Source organism: Melitaea cinxia, chromosome 20 (genome assembly GCF_905220565.1).
Source record: "Melitaea cinxia chromosome 20, ilMelCinx1.1, whole genome shotgun sequence".
Classification (NCBI taxonomy): domain Eukaryota; kingdom Metazoa; phylum Arthropoda; class Insecta; order Lepidoptera; family Nymphalidae; genus Melitaea; species Melitaea cinxia.
The window spans coordinates 12,703,957-12,728,561 of record NC_059413.1 but is presented as its reverse complement, the minus strand read 5'-3'; the positions used below and the strand labels follow the sequence as shown (position 1 = coordinate 12,728,561).

General features: G+C 34.4%; 3 protein-coding genes across 3 annotated transcripts in view; 1 reads left to right on the top strand and 2 right to left on the bottom strand.

The window, feature by feature from the left end:
• LOC123663241 (protein I'm not dead yet) overlaps positions 1 to 8,768 on the top strand; it is a 68,278-nt gene extending 59,510 nt beyond the window's left edge. Inside the window, exons 13-16 of the mRNA XM_045597932.1 lie at positions 960 to 1,052; positions 4,547 to 4,740; positions 5,170 to 5,307; positions 5,454 to 8,768. Of these exons, the coding sequence (XP_045453888.1) occupies positions 960 to 1,052; positions 4,547 to 4,740; positions 5,170 to 5,307; positions 5,454 to 5,753 (725 nt within the window). The 3' untranslated portion in view covers positions 5,754 to 8,768. The remainder of the gene's footprint in view (positions 1 to 959; positions 1,053 to 4,546; positions 4,741 to 5,169; positions 5,308 to 5,453) is intronic.
• A 991-nt stretch (positions 8,769 to 9,759) lies between these two features.
• Positions 9,760 to 11,757, bottom strand: LOC123663287. Its single transcript, XM_045597976.1, has one exon. It carries the CDS (start codon positions 11,755 to 11,757, stop codon positions 9,760 to 9,762), a length of 1,998 nt encoding a protein of 665 aa, XP_045453932.1.
• Positions 11,758 to 12,559: 802 nt separating this feature from the next.
• On the bottom strand, positions 12,560 to 21,070 carry LOC123663286 (protein I'm not dead yet-like). Its single transcript, XM_045597975.1, has 13 exons — positions 20,982 to 21,070; positions 20,127 to 20,241; positions 19,241 to 19,296; positions 19,100 to 19,164; positions 18,952 to 19,012; positions 18,759 to 18,881; positions 17,894 to 18,008; positions 17,228 to 17,319; positions 16,680 to 16,774; positions 14,924 to 15,019; positions 14,281 to 14,474; positions 13,460 to 13,597; positions 12,560 to 12,697 (listed from the first exon to the last, which is right to left on the bottom strand). The coding sequence occupies exons 1-13, from the start codon at positions 21,068 to 21,070 to the stop codon at positions 12,560 to 12,562; spliced, it is 1,377 nt and encodes a 458-aa protein (XP_045453931.1).
• Positions 21,071 to 24,605: the final 3,535 nt, after the last annotated feature.

The following is a 24,605-nucleotide window of genomic DNA, read 5'->3' as shown; positions in this document are numbered from 1 at the left end:
TATGGTCTTATTGGTAAGCGGTTGTCGTAGTCTTTAGATGGCTGAAACAGCAGCATCCTTACAAGTAACCGATCCCAAACCAACCCTCCTCAGGAGCTCTGCCCACTTTACCACAGGAACCCATCCTTACTTGAGAGCAGTTAGTTAAGTTATTATTTGTCCGTAATGATCTTCTGTAAGTTTTGAGCTAAGTTGCTAGGCCATCTTCAGACAAGTCAAATGCATAAAGAAGACCACAGATACAAAACTTAATACTTGACTGCACAGATGATAAATTTAATCTTACATAATATAAATTGTTGCTATCCATTTACTAATACAGAGGGTCGCTGTGTTACACTGCGCAACACTGCCAGACATTGTGTAAGAGCGTTGAATGGTACAGTGTAATGTCTGAAAACAACACTAGAAGGCATTTTCATCGGTCTTAATTAATATTTATTTAATTTACAAACATAACCTTTCAATAAGTTTTAGTTCTTACACAATTCGCAGGGCAATAAATAATGATTTCGTAATAATAATAGTTTTTATTAAAAATAATTATTTCAATCAGCCATAATTTTAAAGTATTATTGAATTGAACAAAAATAAACATTGAGTAAGCGCATTACAGAATGTATTTACCCTTAGCAGTCTCAGCAGACGTTTTATCGAAGTAATAATTCAATTACTGTAAAGAAATTGGTGATGAGAGCATTACGAAAAGAGTGATAGGACGAGGCGAATAGAAGTTGAGAGGGAGATATAAGTTAGTAAAGATAGAAAGAGAGAGAAAGAGTCACGTTTCGTAAGTTTTACTTCAGTCGTGTGGTCTAAAGTCTAAAGCACACTCTTTTTCGAGTGTCGAACAGTCTTTGATGGAAAACGCTTTGTCGAACACTGCGTTACACAGCGTCGCTTTTTGTGTAATTGGAAAGCAATCAATACCGCTACAAGTAATTATATTTTGTGAACAGATGAAGAATTGGCAAATTCAAAGCCGTCACCTGGTGTTGTCACCTGGAACATCTTGAAGGAGAAAATTCCTTGGGGTCTTCTTTTCTTGTTGGGTAAGTACCGTTTTATTCAACTTTATAATGTGATTAATGTTAGACTTCCTAAGTTAAGTTTTTTTTTTTGCTATAAAATGTGGTTAGTAATTTTCAAAAGAAGTCATAAGGTAAAGACGAAGATATTATATAGTTATTAAAATTTTGAAATGAAAAGTTATTAGACCATTTTTCGAGATGGTCATATATTTTTTTTTTGAATTATACCAGTTTTCTACTGACCGCTGGATCCACAAATTTTGCTCAGGCTAAAGCAACCAGGTCCATAATTAAATTCTTTAAAATTTAATGGTCTCTAAAAATATGATGTATATGTAAACTGGATATCGATCATGTTCGTTGTTGGTCATTATAAGTTCGAATATTTAAACACTAGCTCCAGCGCTATGGTGCACTAACTGGGAATGAGGTTCAGTAGAAACGATCATCATTACAGCCTATACAATCCACTGCTAGACATAGGCCTCCACAAGTTTACGCCAAAAATAACGTGAACTCATGTGTTTTGCCCATAGTCACCACGCTGGGCAGGCGGGTTGGTGACCGCAGTACTGGCTTTGTCGCACCGAAGACGCTGCTGCCCGTCTTCGGCCTGTGTATTTCAAAGCCAGCAGTTGGATGGTTATCCCGCCACCGGTCGGCTTTTTAAGTTCCAAGGTGGTAGCGGAACTGTGTTATCCCTTAGTCGCTTCTTACGACACCCACGGGAAGAGAGGGGGTGGCCATATTCTTTAGTACCGTAGGCACACAGTACCCGTAGCCACACAGTACAAGTAGAAATGATCGACGGTTACTTAACATGACTAAAACCAACGTGATAAACATCCCGTTTTACACATAAACCATAGTGCCCTGACCGGCAATAGAACCTCGTTCTTCCATATGTGAATATGTCTGTGATTTTCATCATGAACATGGTATAGTTATTTGCATGGTTATGAGCGCTCAATTTTACTCTAATTTTATGGATATAGATTTTCAATGGGCAGTAAATAGTTATACGGTTTATTTACTTTTATTTTGTTCCGAACAAAAGTATAATCTGTTTGTGATTTCTCTACGATGCGCAAAGTCCATCGTCCCATTCTATCGTCTAACACTAAATATTGGTGCCGATTAGCCTTGCGAAATTTATATCACTGAAAAGAAAAGAGAGATATATATCATTTTGATCTTAGGATATATATCACTCATTTAGCTCTTCAGCTCATTTAGCTCAGTGAAATAATTTTATAATGCAACCAAAATGCAACCTAATGTTGTCATCAAAAAATACTTTTTCGCTTGTTCAAAGCAAGACGATTGAGTCTATGACCTTGTGAAATATGAATCGAAAAGATACAGAGCCATAGCTAACTATCTCTCTCTTTCGCATGATAAACGGCATCGTCCGATCGAGTGGCTCACTATTTTTGTCTAATTTAAATAAAATAAATAAAAAATAAAAAAGCCTTTTATTTCTTGCTTTTTTCATATTACAATCTTAATACCAATGTGCATGCAAAATTATTCACAAATACAAAAAACGTTTTTTAAAAATAGTAAAATAAATAATAGTAAAAAAAGTAAACAATAAAAAAAGAAAATATCTAAGTACCTAAACACAAATTGATATGGTTAAATAAATAGTAAATTTAGAATAAAAATATTAGTATGTATTGTTTTAGTTTATTAGATTTGTCTAATTTACTCTCGTTTATTGCGTCAGTCTTTCGAAAATGAATCATAAACCTAGTGAGCTGGAGATATATTTGAAATGCAAGTGGGCTGATGCGAGATTAGTTCACTTGAAAAGATATGTTTCATTTGTGCCGATACTTATAAATACATATCTATATAATAAACACTGGAGCAACAAATACGAAAGTGTGTGTGTATACTCGATTCGCAAAGCTACCCTCGTTTTGTCAAAGGGCGCTATATATTCGCACCGAAACCAGTAGCTCTGAAACAACAAGTAACAAAGTATGAGTGTGTGTGACCGGTACTTCTAGTTCTGGACAACAAGCAACAAAGTATGAGTGTGTGTGGTCGGTACTTCTAGTTCTTAACAACAAGTAACAAAGTATGAGTGTGTGGTTGTGGTCGGTACTTCTGGTTGTGGACAACAAGTAACAAAGTATGAGTGTGTGGTTGTGGCCGGTACTTCTGGTTGTGGACAACAAGTAACAAAGTATGAGTGTGTGTGGTCGGTACTTCTGGTTCTGGACAACAAGTAACAAAATATGAGTGTGTGTGTGTGGCCGGTACTTCTGGTTCTGGACAACAAGTAACAAAGTATGAGTGTGTGTGTCTGGTCAGTACTTCTTGTTTTTTACAACAAGTAACAAGGTATGAGTGTGTGTGTGTGGTCAGTACTTCTAGTTCTGGACAACAAGTAACAAAGTATGAGTGTGTGGTTGTGGCCGGTACTTCTGGTTGTGGACAACAAGTAACAAAGTATGAGTGTGTGTGGTCGGTACTTCTGGTTCTGGACAACAAGTAACAAAATATGAGTGTGTGTGGTCGGTACTTCTGGTTGTGTACAACAAGTAACAAAGTATGAGTGTGTGTGCTCGGTACTTCTGGTTCTGGACAACAAGTAACAAATATGAGTGTGTGTGTGTGGTCGGTCCTTCTGGTTCTGGACAAAAAGTATCCAAGTATGAGTGTGTGTGTGGCGGGTCCTTCTGGTTGTGGACAACAAATAACCAAGTATGAGTGTGTGTGTGGTCGGTACTTCTAGTTCTGGACAACAAGTAACAAAGTATGAGTGTGTGTGTGGTCGGTCCTTCTGGTTCTGGACAATAAGTAACCAAGTATGATTATGTGTGTGGTCGGAACTTCTAGTTCTGGGCAACAAGTAACAAAGTTTGAGTGTGTGTGTGGCCGGTACTTCTAGATCTGAACACAAAATATGAGTGTGTGTGTGGTCGGTACTTTTAGTTCTGGACAACAAGTAACAAAGTATGAGTGTGTGTGTGGTCGGTACTTTTAGTTCTGGACAACAAGTAACAAAGTATGAGTGTGTGTGTGGTCAGTACTTCTAGTTCTGGACAACAAGTAACAAAGTATGAGTGTGTGTGTGGTCAGTACTTCTAGTTCTGGACAACAAGTAACAAAGTATGAGTGTGTGTGTGGTCAGTACTTCTAGTTCTGGACAACAAGTAACAAAGTATGAGTGTGTATGTGGTCAGTACTTCTAGTTCTGGACAACAAGTAACAAAGTATGAGTGTGTGTGTGGTCAGTACTTCTAGTTCTGGACAACAAGTAACAAAGTATGAGTGTGTGTGTGGTCAGTACTTCTAGTTCTGGACAACAAGTAACAAAGTATGAGTGTGTGTGTGGCCGGTCCTTCTGGTTCTGGACAACAAGTAACCAAATATGAGTGTGTGTGTGTGTGGCCGGTACTTCTAGTTCTGGACAACAAGTAATCAAGTGCGTGTGTGTGGTCGGTACTTCTAGTTCTGGACAACAAGTAACAAAGTATGAGTGTGTGTGTCCGTGCGCGCAGGCGGCGGGTTCGCGCTGGCCGAGGGCAGCAAGGCGACGGGGCTGTCGGCCATGATCGGCGCCTCGCTCACCGGCCTGCACGGCGCGCCCGCGCCCGTCGTGCTGCTGGCCGTGGTGCTGGTCACGCAGTTCATCACTGAGTTCACCTCCAACGTGGCCATCGCCAACCTCATCCTGCCCGTGCTGGCCAACATGGTGAGTTCCACCTGCCCCGCTCTCCTCCTTCCATCTCAGACTCTTGATCAACTATGAGTAGTATTTTTTTTGGTTAAGTATTAGTTACATATGAAGCTGGGGCAATATGTCCTGCACTACAGTACCGCAGGGAAATACTTTTAGGAAATATTTTGGAAAATTAAATTTTACAGTTAAACTCAAGTTGGATCAAATTGAATGATATTTTAATAGTATTAGTCAATTAAGTCCTTATAGACGCTTCATAAACATTATGACATTTATAAATATTATGTTATTAATTACGTAAATTTAACCCATTTGAAAAATACCCAACGCAATAGAATTGGGCATCCATATCATCTTGATCATTTTTGTCAAGATTCCTTCTAATTCATATATTTTTAAAATAAAAAGTACTAAATCTAATCTATTTCCTTTTCTCTCCAGGCTCGTACACTAGACATGGACCCTCGCTACTTGATGATACCAGCAACACTGGCGTGCTCCATGGCCTTCCACATGCCAGTGGGAACACCCCCCAACGCTATTGTTGCTGGTGTCGCCCATATACCAACTTCTAAGATGGTGAGTAACATACGCAGATATACAAAAACACATATACACATACACACGCTAATATATACCAAGATGTGTTTCCAAACTGTCCTATTAATACCTTTAATACAATTGGCTACAACAATCATAGAAACATAACCATAAAACATCCACAGGCTATTGGTGGTATTGGACCCAAGATAGTCTCAACCCTCATCGTATGGGGAGCTTACCCCACTTGGGGCTCACTGATCTTCAAACCAGAAGACATCGCAGCCCTGGAGAACCCTACATCATCAGTTCACAAGGTCACCAAGAACATCACCTTGAACTGCAACGTACTGCCGACCGATTTGAGTCCGGACAAAGCCTTCAACTGTACTTTACCAACTTCGAATATGGCTAATCAAAAGTTAGCACTGAATGTGAGTAATAGTGCCTTTACTTGTAACTATTTTCCATTTAAAAAGAGTTAAATACAAATTATTAGTTTCATGGATTTAAGCTATATTGGTGCTTTTGATATTCTTTTGTACCAATTTTGCAAGCTTGACCAATGTTGACTATTTTTGGACAATTTTGGACAAGGTGGTGAAAAAAATCTCAAAATTGTCAATAAAAGTTAGCAAATTAATTTTTAAATATGAATTTTTAGTGAATCAACAAGTATATATCAATTGGGGGAGATAATATCACCGCTGTAATTAAATCTACCAGTGGTTTTAAAGTAAATAAATCATGAGCATTTGTGTTCAATACAAAATAAAGCATTTATATATTTTTATATAAACGTTTTCTACTACTCATAAAGTCAGAAATTAGTTTTTTTTGGTAAATTTGGGTCATTAGAACTCTACACCAGACTACACATTTTTCAATTCAAAGTAAAGAAAAATAAGATAAATAGTAATTTCCTACTTTATGCGTATGAGAGACCAAAATGCATGACATTATCAAAATGTATGCAGTTTAATCGCGTTAAAAAAAATAGCGACTCAACGCTGTCACTCAGTTTAAACACGCTCATTTACCAATTAAATCGTATGAAAATAGAATGCCTCTCTTAATGGCTTCAACTGGTTCATTTGAACACGGCGTCTAACTACGATTTAGGATCAAGGGGCGTAGCTTACTTAAGTGAAGCTATGAGTAACTACTTTCTTAACGCGAATACACTACAGGTATATACGTATATACTTCATTGACATGAAGTTTTCTTATCTTGTAAAAAAAACTTTATTTTTTCGTTTTATTTTTGGGGGGTAAAAATTAATATATTTCGCTTTAATTTTGTTGACAAGGTGGTTTTTACGAAAAGTTATTACGAGTGCGTGATATAGAACGGTGATGCGGGTGAGGACTTAGTAAATTTGTAGTGCGACATTTATTTTATTTACATCCATATGCATTGCATGCACGCATGCATGGAAATTTGGCATAATGCCAAACTGCCAATTCTGCATAATGTGCCACTTGATTGTGATAACATAAAAATAATAAATAAAGTAAACGTCGTATATTTAGTATTATCAATAACTTATTTCTTGTCCAAAACGGATGTTCCTAGTTATATTTAGATTATTGATATTTTTTTAAAAATAGGTCTGATATTTTTATTATAATAAATATTTATAGCGAAATGTATTATAAAACGCTCTGCTAATCACTGGCGTGCCAGTTACATAGTAGTGTGATATTTAGTGCCATTTATTAAACATTTAGCCATTATTATTTTAATGTTCACAACTTACACTTTAAATTTTTCTTTACTATAGATTTTCTTTATTTCTCTAGAACGTACTCTGTAATGTTCTTTTAGAGAATGTCTTAACTCTATCTTGTTTGAATAAACTTTTAATACAGAATTTACAACTGAGAATATAATAATGTAAATATATGCCCGGTGGAAATATTTGTTTGGAAGAATTATTGAGAAATCTTCATAAGCCTTAAAAATACTTTTAAAATAATAAGTCTTTACAACTCTGTAAAACTCTGAAAAGGTCAAATATTCTCTGAAATTTCAGACTTTATTTCGGAGTCCGATCTTCTTTTAAAAGTCTTATTAAGACTTGAAGATTTTTTTCAAACATATCCAAACACAAATATATCCATCAGGGTATTCCTTTTATGGCCTGTTCGCCGGTTGCCGTTGATGCTATTTGACAGTTGACGTTATCCATCAGATAAAGTTCATAGTATAATTATTATTTTATTCGACCGAATTTTTCTATATTCATGGATTATTTCTATTCGTGTCTATCGCAGTTATATCTAAAGTCTACTCTACCTCCTCAGTGGTGTAGCGAGGGGGGCAAGGGAGGGGCATCATGCCCCGGACGCTACCCACAAAGAGGTGTAATAGTTTTCAAATGGGGGGGAGGGTTGAAAAGGTATTGTGCTCCAGGCCCGTACTAAGCTCGCTATGTCACTGTACCTTCTGCTGTTAAAGTCTATTAGTAACGTATGTGCAGTATAAACTTTGCCCATAACCGGTAAAACGGGCCTATAATGTAACAAGTAATGATTTAACGACATCAATTGGCAGAATGTAATTTCATACAATTGCAACAAGTTTTTAACACTGGCACGCCAGTGTTTTGGCTTTGTATTAAAATGTGTGGTGTACAAAAAATTTGAGTTGTGATCTTAAATTTGATGTGACACGGAATAAATAATGTAAACAATAAAATATATAATCTTATCAAAATAAATAAACTATATACTGATTTAGCAAATATCACAATGATTGACATTGTTATATTTTTATAAAATATTTTATGAAAATTACAGCTAGCTAATAACTATTAATTAGGTAATATAAATATATTCAGTATCAAGAGTATTCCGATTTCTGCATTTTGGATATTTTTGTTGCTCTAACGTAAAATGCTAAACTAAATGTTCTAGTGTAACTATCATATTTTTGAAATAATGCACAAATTTTTATGTAAGTTTATTTAAGGCATTTCAGTTTATTAAATACGTTAATATTTAAACTATTCTAAGTTCATTACATTCATACAGATAATAAAAATCTTGCAAAAAAAATGATATAAAAAACACTATAAAATGTGTTATAATAAATATGTTATAAATTAATTTAAGATATGGCAAATTCAGGAACATAAAGTGACTAACAAAAATAAACTCTGATTTATGCATATTTCTTGTCTGTTTCTTGCATTTATTTTATTATATTATATAAAATACATTTTCTGTTTTATCTGAATCATAACATGCCAAATATAGGTATACCACATGATTACTACTTCACTCATTTAAAATTGTTGCCAGTATGTACTTATATATTTTTTCTTAGGTTTATCTCAACTGATATGGTAATGAGGTACGAATAAAAAATAAATTAAAACAGAAAAAATATTTTGTTTTAATTTATTGTGCCAAGTGTAAATATGCTCATTTGTAAATAGCGCTGCGGTGATCTGTATTTTTAGTCGTTACAAGAAATAAAATTATAAAAACAGTAACGAGTATTTTATTTTTAATTCCTTCATATATAGATATTTTTTAAAAACCTAATTTAACTAATTTAATAAATATAAATCAATCAATAAAAAATTTATCGTCGAAACGTATGCTGAAGAAATAAAAATATAACAACGACGACGTGTTAGACTATTTAAGTTTCGGGATAACACTTACATTTGTTGTTTATTATAAACTTAGTGTGTGGCAACTCTGAATTGTCAATAGTACATATCCGTTTCCGATATAGACTTCTTGTCTTTACTCAAGTAATTATTGCTCCAGAAAAGATACTAAAGTAATACTGTGTCGTCAAGAAATAAACTGATTGTAATTAAGAAGCCAGCATATTATTTAAGTCAATAACATTACCTTAGTTTGTAATTTACCTACCTTTTTCATTGATTAATGTTTTGCTACCTTGATTTTTTTTGGTGTTGTATTTTTGACGTTCGTTGTGTGTTGCCTTATGACGAAATAAATACGTAATATATTTTCATTTACATTTTGAAAATTTTCGACATCTTCTTGGTACTTTGGAAAAATTATGGATTTGGGCACTTAATAGGTTCTCTATGAGTGTTATAGTTTAGGTAATAATTATAAATTCAATAACATTTTTTGTTTGATTATGGCATCCATAATTTAAATATATAGATTGGAGAAGACACGAAGGACTGGCGGCCAGTAGGGTAGACCGAGGCGAATCGGATCACTTTTTCTTTGAGGTTGAGCAAATCATACTAAAGTGTTATATAATATTATTTTTATTGATAAAAACGTAAGAAGTAACAATCAGCTATGAAATAAACATTTGAAAACTTAAATCATACATATATTCTTTTAATTAGCTATTAAAAACTAAAAAAAGAAAAATATCCGAATCGCCCCAATTTTCGGGGTGAATCGGATCGTACACAAAATGTAACAAAATTTTAAGTTTCTTAACACTATAGCTTTGGAATCGCTGAAAACTTAATGATGAGATCAATTTTAATTATGGGCACATAATTCACATATATATGGTCCCCTTTCCCCCCCCATATCAGCACATTTTTCGTGGCACCATTCTTCGCAGGCATTGCACTGAATCCAATCCTCTGTTGGTGGATGAACGAATATTTCGGAACAGTAAATGCAGTGCCACTCTCTCTGTTTTGCAGATGGACTCTTAATTTTTATCGCAGGCTTTGCTTTATTCTTCATCTTCTTTAAAGTATTTTCTTTGCCTACAGCCTTTTCCTTGTTTTCCTTGATTTTATTGTCTACCTTAAATTTCTTCTTTGTTTCTTTTTTAAGAAGAGCAGTCTTACTCTGAGGTGATGTTAAATGCAAGACCGGTTTTGAAACTTTACGAATTTTTTTAGAGGGAATTGGCGACTTTAACGGTGATGGAAGAATTTCTTTAATTATTTCTGCACAGGTGGGAGGCTGGGCTTCGTGAACTTGTTGCGAACTTGTGAATGGCACTATATTATCAAGTGGTTTTGTATTTGTGGCTTGGACTTGTACCATTATTTTTGACTGCACTTGTTCTACACTTGAGGATTGGTCTTGTGGCTGCACCTGTTGAAAACTCTTGGATTGGACTTGGGGCACTTGACACTCTCTCTGTTTTGTTGAGGAACTCTTAATTTTTATCCCAGATGTTGCTTTATTCTTCATCTTTTTTCTTTCTTCATCTGCACAGGTGGAAGACTGGGCTTTGTCAGACTGTCGTGAACTTGCCGATGACACTGGATCAACTACTGGTTGTGTATCTGGGGTCTGGACTAGGGACTCTACAATGTCCGACTTTTGATCACCGATGAACTTGTGGTCAGGTATTGCATTGGCGTTTAGTGGAAATATTCCGGTCTTTTCGAAGCCTTTTGTAGCATTCCCAACAGTGGCAGCCTGATTCCAAGCTCGTTGGAAAAGTGCTCCGAAAGCGACTTTTGTGATTCCTCGATTCGGATGTGAATGTTGCCATGCTGTAGCTTGTTGGTGATAGTAGGTTTTGAGCGGTTTGAAAAACGATAAATCGAGCGGTTGCAGGGCATGTGATGTGTGTGGAGGAAGAAGTACAAGTTCAATTTCGAAAGAATCACACAAGTCTACCACTGAGTAGCTGGTGTGAGACGCGTGCCCATCCAAAATTAGAATTACTTTTCCTGGGGTCCGGTAGCGATTGAAATGTTGCAGCCACAACTTAAAAGCTTCTTCGGTGACCCAGCCCTTTTCTGTCATGGCAACTTCAGTGCCAGGTGGCATACCGAGGAGAAAATCGTCACGTTTACGCACACCTTTGAATAAAACAAATGGAGGTATGTACTGTCCTGCTGCATTCATACAGGCTAGAACGGTTACATTTTCACCTCGTTCAACAGTGGTCATGCTAACAACATCTTTAGCACCTTTTTGGGCTATAATGTTGGGTGGACGATTACTAAGCGGCATCCCTGTTTCATCAACATTGTATATACATTCAGGTCTTCCTCTTAAATTGTTGTTATCTACTATTGTTTCCAAAGTATTAAAGAATTCTGCCACTTTTTCTTTCTTCATACCATCAATCCTTGCTCTAGATAAACCCTCCGGCTTCCGAATAGTTAATTTTTTATTTCTTCGCATGAAGCGATGAAACCAGTCCTGGCCAGCCATTCCAGCGCTTCTGTTAAATTTGTGTTGTATATTTTGCTTTTCTGCGAATTCAAACGCGTACTTACGTACCGCTTTGGGTGTGATTCCAAAGCCACGACTTGCCAAGTGCAATAGCCGGTCAGCTATCTTCTGTTCTGCTTCCTCATCTAAAACTGGCTGTCCACCTCGACGTTTAATAACGCCTCTGGATAAATTAACTCTTCTTTGTAACCTCGTGTACGGCACTTCGAAAATCTCCGCAGCCTTACGTAAGGTCAACACCTTATTCTGGACCTTATTTACAGCCTCTGTCATTTTTTCTTGAGACCACTCTCCGGCGTTAGTCTTTTTTTTGTACGTGCGAACCATCTAGAATGGAAAAAATATGAATCAATAACCTCAAACATGTAATAAATCAATTTAAAAGTGTGATCCAATTCGCCCCTGACGATATGATCCGATTAACCCCATAATCAAGACTTTTGAAATAAATATTTTAGACGTTAACCTCTAAGATCATACTTAAAAGCGAATTGGTTCTCTAATATAGACACCTTGATTAACAATATAAACCAATGTAGTTGAGTTTTAACACAAATCGTAATGTGACACAAAGAAATCGTAAGTACGTACCTTAGATGAGCGCAAAATTGCGACACGCACAAACGACCGAGTCGCTGATGAACGGCGTCGCTACTGATTCACAAGCGCGATCGAAATACTGTCTATGTCGGGAGGTGCGGGGTGAGAGGAGAGGCGCAAACCGCTGGTTGAGTGCGTTTTATGCGAATGTGATATTTGAATTATCAATAGATTTCTTATTTTGATCCGATTCGCCCTGTGATCCGATTCGCCTCGGTCTACCCTAAGTGTAGTTGATGTTAAAAAATAGATAAGTCTGTAGTGATCTTTGATGGAATCTGTTCAGGCAGGATTAAGAACTCATTATTCGATCGCTGTGTAAACTGATTGTTGAATTTCTACCCACTTTAGTTTTTTTTTTTCTTTCTTTTGTGTTGGTCTCGCAGTAATACTATGTTATAAATTACAAATTGTTTATATAGTTGAATTTCTCATGTAATTGAATTTGTTGTAATTCTTTATGAGAATAAAGTTTCTATAACCATATTAATGCCGCTGCGTTGAGAACCTATGTGTATTAAGTGCTTGGTTACAAGTCTCTTATGTACTTCGTACCAGTCCAAACAGGGTATGTGTCAATATCCGGCCATATAGCTTTTGACCAAACACAGACGGTGAATAAATTTGTTAATATCGATATTATAGACGGTCCTATTCCGGCTATCATCTGAAATGAAACGAATTGGCTAGGCTTTAGATTAAGAACCGCATTTTGAAGTTAGATAGGTTAGGGTTATTTTTTTTGTAACCAAATTTAGTCGATAAACAGTCTAATTTAGTAGTTACATAGGTTAGGGTTATTTTTTTTTTGTAACGAAATTATGCTGAAAACGGTCAAATTCTGAGCTTAGATATTTTGACGGTTCTTAACCTAAAGCCTTACCAACGAATTACTTAAAAAATAATTTTAATCTTATTTATCTGCCACTGGAATCAGTCTCCAAAACTAGCTGAATTGCTGCTTATGGAGACTTAGAAATATTAAATTTGGCTACTTCTTACCGACAATGCGATTGTGGGTTCGAAACCAGTCTTGTATCGATGTTTTCAAGTCCTACTGATGAGTGAGAGAGCCATGTAACTCCTAATGGACTCAAAATAGCAGTATTTACTCAGTGCATTCTGGGATCATTTATCCTCATACGAGAATGTTTGAGTTTGTTGTTGTATTCTGATCTAGATAACTGAGTACAAACTATTTGAGCGGATTATTCAGAGCTTTTAAAAAATATTTAAATAAATCACTGACACAATAAAACCAAGCTTTTAAGGCACCACCGCTCTTTTCAACGACAAAATACAGACTAGCGTTAGACTATTTAAGTTCTCACTGAGACTGTTCTGACAAAGCCAAGACAGGGATCATAAGCATAACCTAACAAACTTAGGGAATAACAAAATGTATTTGAGCTACAATAACACAATTAACCATTTTTCGCGGCGGCATATTCACATACGCTGACACCATAGCATTGGCGGGGGTTCCGGTTATAAGATGGAATGGTAGTGATGTTGACACTGCCGTGCTCAGCATCAGATATAATGGATTAACCTTTGCAGATACACTCTGTAACATATGATTACCAGAGATTTATGATGTCTTAAATTGCTGGCTTTGATTTTTTTAATATACAACTAGGTCAGCAAACAAGCTTACGGCTCACCTGATAGGAAGCGACTACCGCATTTTATTAACACCTACAATAATAGAATCGTCGTAAACGCGTTGTCGACCCTAATCGACGATCTTCCCTAAGAGCTGGGACTACCTTACTCACCACGAGAACACAATACTTGAGAGTAGTGTTATTTGGCTGCTATCTTCTGTAAAGTTGAGAAAAACAAGTTAAGCTGCTCCAGATTTTGAGCAGGATATTTCCTGCTGTGATCTACCATGAGATTGGTATAAATTGGCGGGTAAATTACAAGTATTCTAAAGGGCACCTAAGGTCAGGCGCGTTGAGAATTCTCACAGCTACCCATCCTTCCCTGAACTTTTCAAACAGAACTCAAGAGGTTTCAAGTTCAATTAACAGCCCTCGATCTTTCTTCCTACTAAGACTAGCCCGTTATAAGTTAGTTATAAGAATTTTCGGTACGTAGCGTCACTAAGCCCACCCATTATTATTTAATTATTGCTAACCTGACCAATGAGTAACGAATTAATGTTGAAATTTTCGATCTGTTATCTAAATTTTTCATCAACAAAATAGTATATTAGTATGGCATTGGTAAAAACAAAATTCTAACCACTCTTGCAACGTGTGTCAATAAACAACACATGACGGATGCGTTGCTCCCAAACTCAGTCATAATTTTGCAGAACGCGATGACAACAAACGCCAGCACTGGCGCCGAAGTATTCGAAAACATCATGAGGAACTTCTCAAACTCATCGGACATTTTACTTTCTTTCATTGCTTCAAATATTATAGTACTGCTCGCTTGAAAGTAAGTCAAAAAGTTTGATTCACTATGTCATTACGGCTAAATTCTAGAGATTCTTTTTTGGCTAATTATTTGGAATAAATTTTTAACAACAGGTTACAAATGTAATATTTAAATAAATATAATGTAGATGTGATGACATCGTTCTGGTGTAGTGATGCATGCCCCGCGTGGGCGCTCACCACCGGCGATTTCGGTTCGATTTCCGCTAGGAATGGTCATTTGTATTTGTACAAATATTTCTTTCCGGTCTGGTTGACTGTCCTTGTGGTCTTGTGAGTCATCCCACCGTGTCTCGGAGAGCACGCTAAGCAGTCGGTCCCGGTTGTTATGAAACAGCGTGGTGGATTTAGATCCGATACTTCTACATGGAGTAAGAGACCTATGTCCAGCAGTGGGATGTTGCAGCTTGAATCATTGTAATCATGTAAGCTATAATACACACCAATAACGAATAGAACGCTCCATTTAATATTATCGCTAACCAAGGTCCAGGTGAGGCAGCCTTTGCTCGGTGACGAGGGCAAGGGCTCGGAATCATCTTAGAAATTAAATACATTTAAATAAATGCATTTATGAATAAGTTATTTATTTATAATAAGCTATATTGTTTTTCATACATTTTTGAATAAGTTGTCCTTAAGGACAACTTATAAATAAATGTATTATATATCACTACATAGTATAAAACAAAGTCGCTTTCTGTGTCCCTGCACATGTATGTACGCTTAAATCTTTAAAACTACGCAACGGATTTTGATGCGGTTTTTTTTAATAGATAGATTGATTCAAGAGGAAGGTTTATATGTATAATAACATCCATTAAATAGTGGAGAAATACTGTTATTTTTGAGTTTTCTAATGTTATGTCGTAAATAATTATTTTGTTTTCGCTTAAATTGCAAACGCAGGCTGAACCCTACGAGATTTATCAAAATAATGTACTAAGTATTATACACATTAAAAAGGTCTACAGAAAACTCCGCTATGGTGTACGTCTATCTCTTATGGATATCCCACAATAACATTTTTTTGTCATTTACTTTTTACGACAAATAATGGCTAATTTTCAAAACGATTTTAACCAATACAGCATTAATCCTTATCTAATTAAATACCTTAAGTACATTGTTGATTTAATATAGATCTATATGTCTCTTTACAGCATATGATTTAAATGAATATTTTCGAAGATATTACAGATTTAAAAATTGCGGTACGTAGCGTTAGTTAACGCGAGCGGGCCACGGGCAGTAATGAATAAATCAAAATTACTGGATCGATTTTAATCATTTTTTCAGTGAATGATATAGGCTATAATTATATTTTATACCCGTGCGAAGCCGGAGCGGGTCGCTAGTATAAATGTATTCATAAATATACGTACTGAGCAACTAACTTAACTGTTTTCTATGTTTATAGTCGAGCTAGTGACGTATACAATGAGAAAATTTTACCACATAATATTTCGAAGATTGAAATTTTATTTATGACTTGAAAATAAATATATTTGTGTTTCAATGTTTCTTAATGCTTCAAAGTAAAAACAGTGAAAGTTTGATTATGATTGTAGATAGTATTATAGTTAGTTGCACCTAGCGGTTTCAAGTTTCAACCGCGTAACTTTCGAATTTTCGATTCTGTTGCCATATCTCGGTAAAAGATATCTATGTATGCATTTTTAGGGTTCCGTACCTCAGAAGAAAAAAAAACAGGACCCTTATAGGATCACTTTGTTGTCCGTCTGTCTGTCAAGACCCTTTTTCACGGAAACTCGTGGAAGGTATCAAGCTGAAATTCATATCAAATACTCAGGTTGACTGTACCTTGCAGCTGTAAAGAAAAATCTAACTTCTAAGTCAACGCAATTAAAAGATACAGCCGCTTATGATGCAAATTTTCGACACTCACAAGAGAATCAAAACCCTTAGTGGAAGAATCTATCCTCAGAATCTTGAATTTTGGTACGAAGTAGCGTCTTATAACACAGATAAAGGAAAAATTGCGAAAGACATGAATTTTTAGTTACATCATATAATAAAACATTTTTAATAAATTTGTTTGTACGGAACCCTCCGTGCGCGAGTCCGACTCGCACTTGGCCGGTTTTGTATTATGTGATGCTTGCGTGAAAGAGTAACAAATATACATTAAAACTTTTACATTTGTAATATAAGAATACGTTTTAATTATTTGCTTACCATTACTTCTAAAGAACCTGAAGCAGTTTAAATCAACTGGTGTGATAAATAGTATCAACGCACTTATAATAGACGGCGTCGAAGATTTTATGACACTGAAATAAAGAAATAGATATGAAAATATAAGTTACGTAACTTAGAATAGTAGTTTAACGAATTTGTTACTTGCTATTAGATTCATCACTTCAGCCTATCGCAGTCCACTAGCAAAGTTCTCGCCAAAAATGGCATGAAATTTTGTCTGTTGCCCATAGTCGACACGCTGGGCAGGCGGGTTTGTGACCGCAGGGCTGGCTTTGTCGCACCGAAGACGTCCCGTCTTCGGCCTGTGTATTTCGAAGCCAGCAGTTGGATGGTTATCCCGCCGTCGGTCGGCTTTTAAGTTCCATGGTGGTAGTAGAACTGTGTTATCCCTTAGTCGTCTCTTACGATACCCACGGGAAGAGAGGGGGTTGGCTATATTCTTTACTGCCGTAACCACACGGCATTTAATACGTTAATTTTTTTAATGTTTGTCATAAATCATATTTCTAGATATTATTACTTACTTGTAGCTAACAAATTCTTTACGATCGTTCAAATAGGTTGAACTTATGATAGCTTGCAGACAAGCTGTTAAGATAACTACAGCACCAACAGCCTGGAAATAATTAATTGAGGAAATATTTTATTGAGGTAACACACAGATATAATTATTATCTTTCTTAAATTTTGCAGCATTCCCACTGGGAAGTACCTTAACCTCAGCCTAAAAGAAGTTATACTGTAACTGGTTGCCGTCAGCGGAAGGTAAGCTTGTTTGCCACCCTATAATTTATTGGTATAAATAAAAAAAAGTAATATGTTGTACTCGTAATCAAAGATAATTATATTCGTATCGATGAAAGATTTAAGTTAATTGCTTAAGTTTTATATGGTAACAACGAATCGCTACAAAACAATACCACAAAAGCTGTTAAACATACAATTTGATATTTGAATATAAAACTTTTAGACTTATTCTATTTTTAATTGTTTAGATTAGCATTTATTTTTAAAGTCCTATAAATCAGACAGTAAATATTTTTCAGTAATTACTTTGGAAATTGACTTTTGCTTTTGCAAAAAATTTACAAATTGTGTAGATATACTTAAATAAAGAGTATTATTGACGTATTAAAGTATTAAAGATGTTAAATCCTAATATAAATGCTATTTGGATAATTTGATGTTACTACTTCGTGAAACTTGATTTTGCCCAATTGTTGGTATTGTGTTTTTAATAAAATCTTTATGTACTGCTCTTCATCGCCAGTTAAGGTTGTCTGAAGAGCGGTGTAGTTCCGAACCCTGGAACAACGTTGAAAATACAATCGACATAATTATGAGAATCAATGAATATGAGAGAAATGTATGTCGCTTAATTAACTTTAAACAACTGCACTAAATTGCATGTTTTGTTATGAGGTTCATTATTGTACAAAAAAAAACATTTTATTAAAGAAAAAGAAAAAAAAAATGCGTTACGAAGATTTAACAATTTGGAATTCTGCTACAATATTCCTAAATCACCAAATGTTTTATGGAGACATTATGTTTCGTCGAATTGAGTAACCTCCTCCTTTTTTGAAATTGGTTAACAAGATGGAGAAAAAGAGGTGATGGATTACAGATTAAGCAAGACATTTGACATTTCACATAAAAATCCCATAAATGTGAGTTGAACTTTTTACGGTAGCCATAGACATTCCCTGAATTTGTAGACACATTTGTAGACATACAGCTAGAATTTTGAAACAGTTACTGTAACGATTTTTTCCATGGTTATAGAAAGTACAAAAAAATCCTAAATTTTTAAGCAGACCTTAATAGTCGCAATTATTCGTTACACTTTTTTTTTCTTTAAATTTTTCAAGTCTTTCCCAGAAAATTGGTGGAAAGTACCTACCTACACATAATCCCCTACCAATTCCTATTTTGCTTTATTACGAGTACTCTTCACTAAATAGTTATAAAGCTCTCAGTTTTCTTAAAATAAATTATTCAAAGCTTAGTAGAAAATATGCTTAAATCTAAATACTAGTTAATGAATATTATCACCTAAGCATTCCCAAGAAGTAAAAGTTCAACCACAGATACAAGAACATCTCCATGATGAGTACTCCTGGAAGCGTTAGCAGCACCAAATGCGGTCCCTCTAACTTTGGACTCTCAGGGAAGATCCTTAAGTAGAAGATTAAATAGCTAGGTTAAACATACAAGTATACACTTGATTCAAAGTTAATTGACTTACAGTTCGCAATAATTTTTGAAAATTAAATTAGTTTCACTTCCGATAAGAGTAGCCATGCCACCTAAAAATTTAATAACATAAATTGTTTTTGGACTTTCTTCAAAGCCACTAAAAATAAAAATAAAATAAAAAAAAAACAACAACATACCTATAGAAGAAGAGTACGCAATGCCGAGGAAGTAAAATATAGTAAAATCAGTTGGTCTTGGTCCTCTGAAATTACGAAGAATATTTAGTAATACTTTATATTTTCTATAACACCTAATTTATATAAAGATTAGAGACTAACTGTTTTTCTGAGTTATCTGTAGCTACCGTAATTTCATTTGTCTCCATTATACCCATCTATAAAAACATAAAGGATAAATTTAGAAAATATTGTTTCTATCTTTATTTACATATCAAAATAAAATCATCACTCATATCCAAATCGAACTGGAGTACAAAAAAAAACTTGCGTTAAAAAAAAGGCTTTCTATCGAGGACTGTTGTAGGTTTTAAAACATCATGCTACGGCTTACAGGGCGCAAAAAAACTTGTGAGCCCGTGAGAGACTTCTATAATATCTACGCAAAGTAAAAAAATATAAATTGATAAATAAATGCTACTTTTATTCGCTTCAGCCAGTATATTCCCTACTATGAGTAACGATCGCTATCAGGTGTACATGATAACAACCGGGACCGACAGCTTAACGTGCTCTCCGAGGCACGGTGGGGAGACCAACTAGGATTGCACAACCACCCAGACCACGGCAAACACTTGTATGGCCAATACAAATATTTGTCATGTCATGTGGGGATCGAAACCGCAACCGCCAGCGCAACAGGTACAATCCATGGCTGTGACCGTTGCGCCAACGCGGCGTTTTATTCACACATGATAATTTACAACATACCTACTGGGTCAAAGACAAAAATGTAGGTCACGATAATACAGGTCATTTTTACACGATAAGTAATCACTAACAAATCAAATCTTCTTAGGAAACACGCTGCATTTTATGGTATAAGTATTATTTCGATCGGTTCAGTAGTTTTCGCAGTATAGCCGAACAAAAAAACCGGCTCTCAACTTATTAGTATAGATAACACGCAAACATTATTGTAACAATGCGATCTCTAGAGCTAACACACCAATATTGACTAATGTTTTAAATTATATTACTTAGAAACCTTTTCGAGTTCTCTTAAAATAGCTTTCACTAGAGGCATCATGAGTCCGCACGCCATGCAGTTCGTAAACCACATAGACAACGACATCGCGCAAATGAATAGAAGGAAACTTAATCTGTAAATTAACCTAACTTTTATTTACGAACTTATTTGGATTAATTAATTCATATTTTCATAGAAAAGAAAAATATTTGTATTATAATTAAAGCAACTTTGTATTGTGATTTAAAACTTTCGCAGCACAAAATATGAGAAAATGGTTAAATTTGTTGTTATAATTTTAAATTAAAAACAAAACTTACGCTTAGAATATTATCTACGTCACTCATTTGAACATCTGTTGGTAGTTTTGTATGCTTACTTACTCCATCCAGATACACAGCGTGTTTTATATAAATAAAATAGTAGGAAAAGGTCTTTTATAATAGGGAGAATTAAACCAAACCCAACTCTCTGTTTCACTCGTGAATTGAGAGAGAGAGAGAGATATACACATGTTGTATGCAAGTTTCAAATGAACTAAAAAACTCTTATTGTTGCCCAACAAGCGTAAGGCTCACCTGGTAGTAAGCGATTATCGTAGTTTATAGACACCTTTACACCAGAAGCATCGCAAGCGCGTTGCCGACCCAATCCCCAATCCTCCCAGGAGCTCTGGTCACCTTACTCACCACAGGAACACAACACTTACAGCAGCAGCAGAATTATTTAGCTAATATCTTGTGTAAGGTCGAGTTACTTTCCAGTAGGAGTATTCCCTGCTGTGCCCTACGTAAATAAATAATGTTCTAAAAACGATAATTATAAACCATTGTTGCGTTCAGCTTAATTAATATTATGTGTATTGTATGTTACTTGTAATGAGAACAGCCAAAAAGTAATAATATTTTTATAGCAATCCTCTTGTGCAACAGGCTGTGTTCAATTGCGATGATGATCATCATAACGCCGAAGCAATCCAGCACTGAGTTACGAATAAGTATCTGTGAAATATTTTTATTTTCTAAAAGTATGAATCTTTAGGGTGAGTTTGAGGAGACCAAAATGTAGAATGAATATAAATTATCGAAATGAAGAAGAAATTGTTTTGAATGGCATATAATAATGTTAAAACAAAATATAACTATAAATATTTTATAAAAATATTTTATAAACCTTAGTTTTCAAGATTTCATGTTAACGCGATAGCAAATATAAAGTGACTTTTTCAGTAGTTATTAGAAGACAATTTAGAACCTTTTTTTTTCAAATGTGTATTATACGTACAATATTTCAGTTTCACAAAATACATCATTCTGGTGACCTTGCCAATTGTGTATCTACCCACCGATACCTACATTATACACTATTTTCTATTGAGTTTGAACCAATTTTATTTCAAACAATTTTAATTACGTATACAAATTATGTTTTTTATTTATTTATAAAATTTCAAATTTGAGTTTCAACCTAATATTTAAAAGGTACCTTGCTGTTAAGTAAGTTTATCAAACAAATACTTATTTTATGACAGAAAATTTCTTAAACAATTTTATTCGGTATATATCTTAATATAATTATATAAATTACGCGTCACATTGTTTGTCCGCGATGGACTTCTAAACTACTTAACACATTTTAATCTTTGCACACCATGTGCAGTTTGATCAAACTTGAAAGATATGCTACATATATTATAATTTGATATAATTTGATATATATATATATATATATATATATATATATATATATATATATGTATTTATTGTATTTATAGTATTACGTAAAAAAACAATAAAAAATAGACGGTACGAAGTTCACCAGGTCAGTTAGTGTTACCTTTAAATAACATGATAGAATGTGTAGAAAACTTACTGCATTGATCAATTTCCTATCAAACGCCCCAGTGATTGTGAAAAATGCCACAGGTATCAATGAAATAACGGCTGGATGGTAAACATTAGCTATCCATAGTACTGCACATACGAGAAATACATAAAAACTCAAGTATGCCTGGAAATACATTGTTATGAAGTAGGTAGTTGGGTCTAGTAAGTAAGTAAAGCAAGACTTAAGTATTTTTGGACAGCGCAGGCTCTCACATTGTTATTCCCAATCACAGTAATTGGACTTAAAAGAACACACGTTACTAAAAATATAATAGTCTTTTTGTATATTTTCAAAAATCTCATAACCCGATTTTTATTAGTAATTATGACGAGATTGCCCCGTCTGTAAAAGAAAAACAATATTAATAATATGTATGCGATAGAACATGATACATTTTAATAATATTAATCTTACGAAACATTTTTAACTGCTGAATCTGAATCCATTGTGATTTTTTTAGTAAAATAAAAGCTAGATAATATTAATGTCTAGTTGGCTATGATAAGGATTGGGACTGCAATAACATATTGATTTTATTATGAAATTAAGTAAACTCAATTATAAAAATATAGTCTTGACAGTCTCGCGTAACTACACTAAGAAACTGGTCTTAATACTGATATATCTGAATATATTTTTTCAATGTGAATTTAAGCAAACTACCTATATTATTACAAAATAATTTATAAGATTCTGATTTATCTGATTCAAAATATTTTTTTTACAAAAATGCGATTATTTAGGAGCTTAATATTTGAGTAATGGCAACTCTGAGTAAAGCGATCAATTAAATATAAATTCAGTAAAATCACTTCAGTTGTCAAACTAACCGTGTAGGTGGTGTATGTATAGCGTTCGTTTAATTATCGCGTTTCATTTCGGATTATAATTTATTAAAATAACAAAAAATGGTCGTCGATTTAGAATATGACTATGACGAGGCGGTCCGTTCTTTGGATATATTTTCGCAAGCCGATTTCGATTATATAAAAGAGTGGACTCAAAAATTAGACAAATCAAAATATGTGCCAAAGGATCTTACGGATAAACAATTGCTTTTGTTCTATAACGCATGTTATGGAGAAGTGGAAAAAATTAAATCGTGTATAGAAAAATATTACAATATTAGGAAGAATACGCCGGAAATGTTTGAGAACAGAATCATTGGATGTGAAGAGCTTCAACCATCCATTGAGGCTCTGTAAGTACACATTTATGTTAAAAACAAAATCAAAAACAGCTTTATTCAAATAGGCCCCAAGAGCACTTTGGAATCGTCATTTTACAAATTATTCTAAAGTTTAAGGTTTTGCTGCAAAGAATACCATGAAATATTTAAAAGGTAATTTTCCATGAAATGAACATATAAAGAACAAATAATAAACCTACGTAGCATCCTACTTTGTAAGCCAATAATTTAGAATGCATACGTTATGTATTTATAGAACTGACATAAATATTTATTAGTATATGTAAGATGAGTTTAAAAATATTGCTTTGGTCACTAGTTCTTTTCTATTTAATATTAATTATAATCACTTTCAACGGACCCCCTACCCCTAATAGAATTTATTCCTGTGTCAGGAGTACGGAAACAACGACAAATACTGAATTACTAACATCTCATTAGTAAAGGATTATTTTAAGTTAATCTTTGAACATTTATTGTATTCTATAAAATAACCAGTATGTATATTGATGTATCTACAATTCCAAAAAAGGGGTGTTAATAATTTCAATTATAATATATATATATATATATATATATATATATATATATATATATATATATATATATATTATAGAGATTTACTGGATTTAGAAATAGATCCAACTAGGTCTATCGTAGTATATATGGGAAAATTAGTATTTTACTTAAACCTGAACAGAGCACAGGGGAAAAATGTTAAATTATATCTAATATTTTATTATAATATTTTAATAAGGGTTTTATTACATATAAAATAAACTTCATTTCATTCATAATGTTTATATTTATTAACTAGGTTCTGCCTGCGACTTCGTCTGCATAGAACTTTTAAAGGTGAACAATTCTGTCATATATGATTTTTGCATAACTTTAACTGTTTATGTAGCGCATGCAGCGAAAGCTCTCAAAAGGATTTTGAAACATTCTTCATTAGTGCTCCGCTCCTATTGGTTTTAACATGATGATATATAGCCTATACCCTTCATCGATAAATGGGCCATCTAACACTGAAGTTTTTTTTCAAATCGAACCAGCAATTCCTGAGATCGGCGTGTTGAAGCAAGCAAACAAACAAACTCTTAAGCTTTATAATCTATACATATAATAAAATGGTAGGAAAGTCAAAACTGTACATTGAATATTTTTTTAAAAGAATACTTGGGTGTGATCTACACTCGACACCGAAGCCAAAAATATGGTTTTTAGAATTTTTGTCTGTTTGTCTGTGTGAATGTCCGAGATAAAATCAAAAAGAACTGCATGGATTTACTTCAAATTTGCCACGAATATTATTAAGAAGTCGGGTCAACATATAGGCTACATATTATCACGCTATCACCTACGGGGAAAGAGCAGTGAACCTTTATTTCTTCAACGCATTCTGTAACAACGTGTAATCT

Bases quoted from the DNA above. Each gene is read 5' to 3' on its own strand.
- LOC123663287 (XM_045597976.1), bottom strand. From the start codon at position 11,757: ATGGTTCGCACGTACAAAAAAAAGACTAACGCCGGAGAGTGGTCTCAA.
- LOC123663286 (XM_045597975.1), bottom strand. From the start codon at position 21,070: ATGATGATCATCATCGCAATTGAACACAGCCTGTTGCACAAGAGGATT. The intron at 17,320-17,893 runs GTAACATCAAAT...AATTATTTCCAG, and splicing joins AAATCAAGTTTCACGAAGTA to GCTGTTGGTGCTGTAGTTAT. The intron at 16,775-17,227 runs GTAAGTAATAAT...TCTTTATTTCAG, and splicing joins AAAGAATTTGTTAGCTACAA to TGTCATAAAATCTTCGACGC.